We start from the raw sequence: 10,073 nt of genomic DNA, 5'->3' as shown, positions 1-10,073 counted from the left end.
CAACTCTACCGACCTCGTTTATTATCAAGTACTTTATTCAGCAGTGAGCGTCAAGGATATGCCTCGACTATTTGATGTGGACCCAGCCACATCCCTGGGGATTCGGGCAGTTTCGGAGGCAGACACTGAGACATTACGAAGCAAATGTCGGGAATAACGTTGACGGGGCGGAGGTGCATAGCGCGGGTGCGATACGGAATTGAGCAGACAAGGACAGTCAAGCATCAATGCGGGCTTAGCAGTATTAGCTGCAGATTGGCGCTGGCCTCTTTTCGCTTGGCACGGGTTCGCACTCGCAAAACCAATGGCTTGGTGCGCGCATCTTTGTTTGAATTTGGTGAGTGCAATCAGCCGAACAAGAACGGCGGTCATCGTCGCTTCTGGAATGCTGCATGGTTCGTATGAGCCTTGGCTATCCAATAGACGATGACTGCCCGATACGTCAAGCGAGCACGTGGCAAGAGGGATGGAGATACTGTTGGGAAGCTGGGGCATGTGCATGCGACCGTTCCCCTTACAGATTGCAACCTCATTCTTTCCGTGCAAGCAGCAGTCTTCCGGCAACGAATCACTGTTTGGTGCATTTATTCGATGCGACAGCTGAGGACGGACCGGCCAATGCTATTGTGACATATCACTGCAAGGGACGATGGGGTTTACTGGGCATGCCGAGTAGGACAATCGGCCCCGAGGCTACGGATTGCCGAATTGAACCCTAAGAGCTGCCGCAGTATGATCCATGCTTGCCCTGATCTCTCGTGCCGCGCTTCCCCAGGGCCAGTCAACCTTCTCGGCGGCGTGCTCTGTCAGCTAATGCTCGTAACTCATACTTGCATACCATCCGTGATTAATTCCTGCTCTTATCGCAAATCTACTTCAGCCGTGAACTTACCCTCTCTACCTTTAGGCAAAAGAGAGCGCCGCCCTTACCCAACGTTCGACACGGCGCCGGTTTGTTTCTTAAATGCGAACCGCCCTCTGGTCCATATGTACTTGAGGGGGCGCACATTATACTATGGACAGACGGATGCAGCTCAACGGATACGCCAGAGTTGTTTGCTGACCGCTTTGCTGTTGTATGACAAACTCAGCATTCCCGCGCAGAGTACGCCTTGAAGAAATTTCTCGCGAACGCGTCTGCTTCGGACACAGCGTGAAGTACTGCGGGAGGTATCTACGCATGACATGGCAGTCAACCGTTGCGTAGACAGCCTGCTCTCATTGGCGCGCCTGCCGATGCCAGGTCCTGAATTTTTTTGGTAGCTCTGAAGTAGCCTGCGCATGTATTCCGGTCGTAGTATGGTAGCAGGTTAATATATTGGTGAAACTGGATTCATTCATAAGGCAGCCAATGTATTGCCTGACAACAGTAAGGGGCAGCCTGCTGGGTGACGGCCGGAGATTATCTGAACTGGTCGCCGAGCTGAGCAGTCCATAGGCCAAGGCGCTGGCCCTGCAGTCAACACAGGAACCGACCACTAAGACCCCGGTCAGCGCAATAAATTGCACTGCAGGGAATACGTTCTCGACCTCGTTTGTTTGTTTGCTAGGGTTTCCTAATCGGCGAATATGTGCAGCTTTATGGATGTGAATGCGACCTGTCTCAACAGGAGGGCGTGGTCAACACGTTGATGCGGCACATGACTTCTGCATTGGTCCCAGGGGTAAAGATATCACACAGGTATAAAGAGCCCAGTTGCAGCAGACCGGTCGCAGCTGAGGCATGCAGAGCTGAAGCATACAGAGCTGAAGCATACGGAGCTGGAAGCATACGGCGAGCTAGCAGTCATTCCTCACCTTTCTCTAGCACTGCTTCCGCTAGACTATGCGGTTCTGGACGATGGCGGCCTCCTGGCTGAGACTCGTGGCTCTGATGCTCCTGCTAGTGCCATCTCTGGCCCGCAATATCCCTCGAGCTGGTAATTGTACCTCGCTCAACAGGAGGAAGTCTTGGTGCGTTGCTTTCCGTTGATAATGTCAAGTCATTCACGCCATTCAAGTCATTGAAGTATTAAAGTCATTAACGATATTAATGTACCAGGAACGCATTGACGAGGGTCGAAAAGACCGGTAAGCGCGCCTTCAACCGCGACCAAGAGGCCAGACTGACGAATTCAGAGTATATCCAGGCTGAACGATGCCTGATGAACCATGCCCCTATAGTTGGAAACGTCAAAGACGCAAAAAACCTCTGGGACGAACTGCACGACTTGCATATCTCGCAAGGCAATTACGTCCATTACGTGGGCCATTTCCTCCCGTGGCATCGTTATCTGGTGCGCGCCCATGAAGTGCTCCTTCAGACCCTCTGCGGATACAAAGGGGCACACCCGTACTGGGACGAGGTCACGGATTATGAGGCTGGCCCGTTACAGAGGTCGCCCGTCTTCGACCCGGTGGTTGGGTTTGGGGGAAATGGGTTCGGAAGTAGGCCCACACCTGCCCCGTCTTAACGCGGTATTAGAGTGATGAATGATAAGGATATTTAAGGTTGTTTTTGGGCGATGCGATTGCTAACGCGGTCCACTGCGGTGGGCGGTCTAAATAGGAAACCGGTGTATTCAGAACGGCCCCTTTAAGGACACGACGCTGCGCATCCGGTCCAACGAACGAAACGGCGAATACTGCCTTAGCCGCGCTTTCAACCAGACCGCCTTTACATGGGCAAACCGCCGCAATATCGAGGAATGTTTTGCACTGCAAAAATATACGGATGCTTGGCAATGCTACAACCAGTATCCGCACGCAGCGGGGCATATTGCCGTTGGTGGCGTGGTGAGACATCGTCTCGATTACTGGTCTGGGCGATAATAATACTATGGCTAACGCGGGATTAATCTGCAGATGGAGGATCCGACCGAAAGTAACGGCGACCCCCTGTTCTACCTCCACCATGCGTACCTGGACCGGCTCTGGTGGCGGTGGCAGCAGGCCGATCTGCCCGGGCGATTGTCTGATATGGGAGGGCCTAATGTAGTGCCGCCCGACCTAATGCGTCTGATGGGGATGCCGCCCGTCAGCGCGGCACTGTTGGACTACAATGGCGACCCGGGCGGTGAGACCACACTGGCGCACGTACTGTGGATGAACGGGCTGGTGCCGAATGCGACCGTGGCTGAGGTGATGGACATTGGCGGGCAGGTGGTATGCGCGGAATACGTGGATTAGCCGGTAGAGTGCTGGGTGCTCAGTACTGAGGACTGAGTACTCCAGAGACTGGAGAATGGGTCTGGAGAATGGGAATTAGCAATCTGGAGAAGATGCCACGTTCCCCCAGATCCAGCCATCCAAGATAAGTGCCGATCTTGATTCAGTGTGATTATGACATGTAGTAATGATCTTGTAATAGTATTCATGGATTGGTTGCGTGGTGTTATCAGTGATGCCATCGTGCGGTTCGTGTAACTTCTCGAAGGCCGAGAGACCCGACACTAGCTTGATGCGGCTAGTGCAGGAGACGATCGTCGGCCATTGGCTGATCTGCTCGATAAGCCCCTCGAACGCGGCCAGCCAAGCGCACGCCACAACGCTTGTTAGTCACAGAAACTCAAAACGGCCAGCCGCTGGCCAACCAGCGGCCGGCTAGTGGGGCGTTTACTCTTTCCTCTTCGGGCATGCAAAATCCGGCAGCAGTTTCCACAGAATCCACAATCTGGGCCCTCAGGCTCAGTGTTACATCTGCTGAAGTCAGATTTCTTGTTCCTTTGTCTCTCGTCTTCTCTTAACCTCGCCTCGTCCCCCGGTCCCTCTCTGCCTGTCCAGTCTCCAGTCTCCCAGTCTCCCCGCCTCCCCTCAACACCGCGCCAGCCAACACTCGATTTCAACAACCCCAGGGACTAGGGACATGGCTTCCTCTACAGAGATCTCGGACGCTGAGTCCAAGAAGGTCACCATGCCTTCGGGGGCCGAAAAGTTCGAGGCGCCGCCTAAATACCTCCCAGCAGAGGACGGCGACCTTGTGGCTGAGATGAGCGAGCGTGAGCGTAATATCTATGAGCACGGCACGGCCAAGTTCAATCGTCTGGGCTGGAAGCGGCTCACTATCGTCCTGATCGTCGAAGCCATCGCGCTCGGTTCTCTATCACTACCGTCTACGTTTGCAACTCTGGGAATGGTGGCGGGTGTTATCTGCACAGTCGGGCTGGGATTCCTTGCTATCTACACCTCGTATGTTGTCGGTCAGGTCAAGCTGAAGTTTCCGCTGGTGCACCACTACCCAGATGCGGGGAAACTGTTGTTTGGCCGGTTTGGATATGAGCTCGTTAACTTCATGCTGATCTTTCAGCTACTTTTCTTGACGGGCTCTCATACTCTTACTGGGGCTATCGCCTGGATCGATATTACCCAGAGCGACGTTTGCTCTGTGGTCTTTGCGGTCGTTTCCGCCATTATCCTGTTCCTTCTTGCTGTTCCACCTAGTTTCACCGAGATGGCGATCCTGGGTTACATCGACTTTGCGTCTATCATCCTTGCCATTGGCATCACCATGATTGCCACTGGTGTTGAGAGCACCAATGCCCCCGGCGGGCTCAGCGCCGTGAACTGGTCGGCCTGGCCCAAGGAGGATATTACCTTCACGGACGCCTTCATTGCCATGACCAATATCATCTTCGCCTACAGTTTCGCCATGTGCCAGTTCTCGTTCATGGATGAGATGCACACCCCCTCGGACTACGTCAAGTCCATCTGGGCCCTCGGTCTCACTGAGATTGTCATCTACACCTTGACTGGAGCTATTGTGTATGCGTTTGTTGGCCAGGATGTTCAGAGCCCTGCCCTGCTCTCAGCCGGTCATTTGATGAGCCGTGTCGCTTTTGGAATTGCGTTGCCCGTGATCTTCATCAGTGGTTCGATCAATACTGTGGTCGCTGCTCGTGTCGTTCACGGCCGCATCTTTAAGGACTCCCCTATCCGCTTCATCAACACGAAGATGGGCTGGATTACATGGCTGGCCATGATTGCTGTTGGTACTGTTATTGCGTTCATCATCGCCGAGGTCATTCCCTTTTTCAATGACCTGCTCTCCATTTCCTCTTCGCTCTTCATCTCGGGCTTCACCTTTTACTTCCCGGCCCTCATGTGGTTCATGCTGATCCGTGAGGGATCAATCTTCTCCTCACGCAAGAATATGGCACTCGCCGCGCTGAATGCGCTGTGCTTCTGTATTGGTGTCGTGACACTCGTGGCTGGTACCTACTCGAGTATCAAGGACATCGTAAGTTATCCGCTCTGTTCTTCTTTCGAGTCATTACTAATTCAATACAGATTGACAAGTACAACGCCAACGCGGTCCGCGGAGTCTTCAGCTGTTCCAAACCGAATTAGACGACGTTTCTCGTTCTTTGCATTTATTGTATGAGTCATAGCGCGCGTGGATGCATTTCTCCTGGTGTCTCTCGGAGTTCAATTCGACGTACATTTTTTCCTTGCAGGCGGCTGGCCCAGAGTGTATAGTAACGCATATTCAATTCTCATAGCATGTTTTCATACTTCGTAGTTGTGCTGTATTGTAACCAAGTTAGGCATTTTCTGAGACATATCTACACGTATAATCACTCTTTCTCCACCTGTCCGACAATATCCTCCCTCGAGATCCCACTGCGCTCACACATAGCCCTAAATATTCCATCTTCCTTCTCCCACAGATTCAATGGTGTATCTATCTCCGCGATCGAGCCCTGATCCATGACACAAATACGATCATAGTGGATAATCGTCTTCAGTCGATGCGCAATACAAAGCAATGTCTTCCCTTCAAATCCCTGCGCCATAGTCTCCTGGATCCGCTGATCTGTCGCAAAATCAACCGACGAGGTGGCCTCGTCGCAAATGATGATCCTTGCGTTCCGAACAAGGGCACGCGCCAACGCCATCAGCTGCCGCTGACCCAGCGAGAAGGTTAGACCCTCTTCATCGACCGCCGTGTCGAGCGTTAGTCTCTGTGCGTTGGCATTGCCATTTGGATTCGAGGCATCGACTGCGGAATCTTTCGTGTCAGAGTCAATCAAATGAGCTTTTCGTAAGGCATCCCACAGCTCAAGATCGCTGTGCTCATTAAACGGATCCAGATTCGAGCGGATAGAACCCCGGAACAGCGTTGGGTCCTGCGGTATGATTGCTAGCCGTGAGCGCAGATCATGCAGTCCAATAGTGGATATATCGACGCCGTCGATGGTAATCCGGCCTGATGACAGCTCAGTTAGTCGAAAGAGCGCAGACATGATGCTTGATTTTCCGGCCCCGGTTCGTCCGACGATTCCGATGCGCTCTCCGCCGGATATGTTCATCGAGAGGTTTTTGAGGACTAGGGGGAGACCGGGGCGGTAGCGCATGGCGACGTTGTCAAATGTGATTTCGCCGTGTGGCGGCCATGATTCTGGGACTGGGTTGGAAGGGATGTGGGCTGGTGCTTCTTCTTCCAGTTGCGTGCCGTAGTAGTGCACGCGTTCGGTGGCGTTCATGTTGTTTTCTACTTCGGCGAGCTGACGAACGGTGAACTGCAGCATCTGAGCGATGGCTAGGATGTAGCTTAGCACTAATCCGGAGATGGAAGGAGACACGTCGAAACGAGAGGTCACGACTAGCACACCCGTTACGAAGACCAAGAGGACAGCGACAGCGTCGAGGCGCACGGAGAGCCAGCGTTGATTGGAGAAAGTTAGGAAGTACGCGCCGTTCATGGTGTCGACGGAGTCACGGAGGGAAGAGCGGAATTGGTTCTGTACGCCATACGCGCGGATGCTGGCTGTACCAGTGATGGCTTCGCTGAAGCGGGCGTAGACGGCGGAGCGGAGGATGGACTCGTGGCGTTTCATTTCGCGCGCAGACGAGCGATAGTAATTGCTTGCCGTCAAAAAGAGGAGGAAAAGTGGGACCAGAGCAATGGCGAAGTAGTGGTAGAAGACGATGATGAGAATCATGATGGAGACGATCATTGTGATGGTGATTGCGTACATTCGCATCGCATCGCAGAGCTCGTTGTCCATTACGCCGATGTCTTTAGAAAAGCGATTGGTGATGCGGCCAAGGGGCGTTGTGTCGAAGAAGGACATGGGTGCGCGAAGGACTCGGGTCATGGCAAGTTGCAACATCTGCCTGCTCGCATTCGTGCCGGCAGTCGACATGTAGGTCGAGAAGATGAACATGGTTAGGGCGGAGCCCGCACCGAGTCCGGCGTAGATGCCGATGTACTGACCAGTTGAGAGGGAGGGGTAGTGGTTGGATGTCCAGTAGGAGAGCCAGAGATTTGTCCAGACATTGACGACGTTGGCAAAGGCGAGGAGGAAGAGGATGGCGAGGGCGTTGAAGTAGCTGCCCGAGGCGCGTATGTAGGCTTTCCATACAGTCCAGCCGACGGAATCGGTTGCTTTTTCCTCTTGTTGCATTAGAGCTGCTGCCGGTTTAGTGGGTTCCTGTTGAGCCTGCTTTTCAGCTTCTTCCTCGACGACTTCGGTGGCTTCCTCCTCATCTTCTTTGGAGTCTTGCGAAGCCGTTGACATGAGCTGTTTGAAGAGGTCGTTGTCTCGAGAGAGTTCATCGAATGTGCCGACTGCGTGTATGCGGCCGTCGTCCATGACCACGATGCGGTCGCACCGGCTGAGTACATGGAGCTGATGCGTGGCAAGAATGCGGCAGCGCCCTTTGAGCAAGCCGCAAATGGCTTTGTCCATGATATGCCGCCCGACATGGGCATCGACGGCAGACAGGGGATCATCGAGGAGAACAAGCTCGGCATTGAAGTAGATGGCTCGAGCGATATTCAACCGCTGCTTCTGTCCCCCAGAGATGGTGATTCCCCGTTCGCCAATCTCAGTTGCGTCGCCGTTGGGCAGGATCTCCAGATCGGGCTTCAATGCGCATGCATCGATAACCTGATCGTACCATTTCTCGTCATAGTCTTTGCCAAATAGGATGTTGTCGCGGAGACTCGTGTTTTGAATCCATGTATATTGGGGACAGAACGCTCGTGACGTGCTCAACCGGACGCTGCCGTCAGTCAGGCGCATATCCCCGGCTAGCGCAGCTAGTAGAGAGCTCTTTCCAGAGCCAACGGTGCCAATAACCGCTACGAGCTCATCCCGGCGGATATCCAGGGTCATGTCTCGTAACTGAAAAGGTTCGTCACTCTCTGCGGAATCCGTGGGGGCTTCACTCTTTGGCTCTGTTCGCCGTGGATTGGCTTTCTTTTCAACCTTCTCGGCCTCTTTGTCCGCAGCCTTGCGCTCCCAGGTAAACGAAGCACGGTCCATTCTGACAGCTTCCGGCATGTGCTCATCGCGCTCAATGTCCTCTTTCTGCTCTTCCGCCACGATGAACTCCTGGATCCGGTTCAGAGCAGTCCAGGCGTCGGTAATCTGGCCAAGGACCAGCGGAAGCAGGTTGAGTGGCATCCGGAGCGAGTTGAAGAGGGCCAAAGACGAAAAGATCGGGGCAGGGTCCAGAACGTGGTTTGACAAGGCATAGGTGATAAAGGACAGCATGGACGCAAAGACAGGGATCGCCATTGACACGCACAGTATTCCATTTCGCACCGCGAGCAGCGTCTGAATCGAACGGATCTCGTGGTGGCGAATCTCTTTGAGGCGGTCCAGAAAGCTGCTCTCCCAGCCAAAGAATTTGACGAACCGTACGCCTTGCAAGATTTCCTGCGTTAGTGAAACACGCTGGTCGGTCAGTTTGTTAATGTTCCGCCGCCGCTTGAACAGAAACCGCACGGCATAAGTCAGAAAGGGCATGCCAATAACCAAGAGCCCAAATCCGGCCAGAGCACTGTAAGTCAAATTGACCAGCAAAAGGATGAGGGCGACAATGATACTGACAGGGGCGGTCCAAGAGATGTGAAACATGCCGCAGGCCAGATTGATGCGATCCACATCGATACTCATCAAGGCCACGATGCGACCGTTGCCCCACCCCTTGTCATCTGCCGGAGGCGATCCCGGCTTCTTCAGCGCTTGGTCCTTGGCCGCTTTAAGCTCCTTGATCTTTTCCTGCTGCTCTGGGCTCTGAACGCCACCGGCCTTGGCCCGACCCGAGAGTTTCATGGCCTTATTGAAGATCTGGAGGATCAGCACCGCACGGATCTGACCACCGACCATCTGCCCCCGATAGAGGAACTGGTTCGTGCACAGACTCTGGATGGCCTGCATGACGGTGATACCGACGACAAAGCCCATCCCGCGGCCGATACGCGGGGCCGGCTGGCCCGAGCGCTGAGCAACATAGGCCTCAGTTGCAAAGGCGATCTGATAACGGGTCAGATACGGAGCGAAGACGATCAGCAGTGAAGAGATCAGATGGCAGAAACCGCCGAGTAGGAACTCGAAGCGGAAGGTGTCGTACAAGGCCCAGAGCAGCGGCCGCTTCGCCCCGGCGTTTGTTCTCTTCTCCAGGGAAACCTCAAAGCGCTTCGTCAAAACGTCGACCTCTCGATCTGGGTTGACGGTCCAGATATCCTGCAATTCCAGCGGGCGTAGATAGCCGACCTGGAGGCGATTAGCTTGCGCACGTGACTCGCGCGCGAACGACGTACCTTCATTAACGGGGCCATCCATTGAAAGGACGCGATACTGAAGAACGAGGCCCCATATTCACGCGACACCGTCCGTTCTTCAGGTACGGGGGGGATTTTTTGCCAGCGTAGTGGGTTGAGGCTGCGCTGGTACCACTTCTGCGCCTTTGGATCGGCACTTTCAGCCTCGGTGGATTCAGATCCAGTTTCCGACCGCGACCCAGCGGTCGGAGGCTGCCCCCCGCTCTCGGCAATCTTGGCTTCAGAAGACAACCGCATCGTCTTGAGAGGATCTCATCTCGAGGCTGCGACGGAGTCACGACCCGTGGGGGGAGCACAGGATAAAGAGGACAGTCTTGATGGGAGCCATCGGTGGTATCGGCGATAAGGGTGCCGATACCCGGGTGGCCCATTACTAAGCGTTCTTCTCATTGGTCAGCCCAATATGAAGGATTTCTGCTAAGCGAGCTCTCTATAGTACGTAAGTACAGGTATTGATCAGGTACTATCAGGATTTCTGGTGAAAACGCATCAACAAAAAAGCCATTGCTCCTCGCTTTGT

The 10,073-nt window shown here is 54.0% G+C and overlaps 3 protein-coding genes across 3 annotated transcripts, besides 1 other annotated feature; 2 read left to right on the top strand and 1 right to left on the bottom strand.

Annotated features, from left to right (window-relative positions):
* Window positions 1–10,073: part of a sequence feature (contig 1.108 735..352786(-1)) that runs on past both edges of the window.
* Window positions 251–884, top strand: ANIA_10817 (uncharacterized protein). The gene has a single exon (XM_050612375.1). The coding sequence runs from the start codon at window positions 393–395 to the stop codon at window positions 717–719; it is 327 nt and encodes a 108-aa protein (XP_050466924.1). The 5' UTR covers window positions 251–392; the 3' UTR covers window positions 720–884.
* ANIA_06442 (putative amino acid transporter) lies at window positions 1,841–5,468 on the top strand (the record flags this gene model as incomplete). The annotated part of the gene is made up of 7 exons (XM_658954.2): window positions 1,841–1,953; window positions 2,042–2,427; window positions 2,549–2,775; window positions 2,845–3,144; window positions 3,350–3,532; window positions 3,770–5,215; window positions 5,266–5,468. The coding sequence occupies 7 exons, from the start codon at window positions 1,841–1,843 to the stop codon at window positions 5,323–5,325; spliced, it is 2,715 nt and encodes a 904-aa protein (XP_664046.1). The 3' UTR covers window positions 5,326–5,468.
* ANIA_06443 (ATP-binding cassette transporter YOR1) lies at window positions 5,553–9,790 on the bottom strand (the record flags this gene model as incomplete). The annotated part of the gene is made up of 2 exons (XM_658955.1): window positions 5,553–9,485; window positions 9,533–9,790. 2 exons carry the CDS (start codon window positions 9,788–9,790, stop codon window positions 5,553–5,555), a joined length of 4,191 nt encoding a protein of 1,396 aa, XP_664047.1.

This window comes from Aspergillus nidulans, chromosome I (genome assembly GCF_000011425.1).
Source record: "Aspergillus nidulans FGSC A4 chromosome I".
Classification (NCBI taxonomy): domain Eukaryota; kingdom Fungi; phylum Ascomycota; class Eurotiomycetes; order Eurotiales; family Aspergillaceae; genus Aspergillus; species Aspergillus nidulans.
Note: the sequence above shows the minus strand (reverse complement) of the source record. Positions and strands in the feature narration are given on the sequence as shown.

Coding starts and splice junctions, on each gene's coding strand:
- ANIA_10817 (XM_050612375.1), top strand. CDS start 393: ATGGTTCGTATGAGCCTTGGCTATCCAATAGACGATGACTGCCCGATA.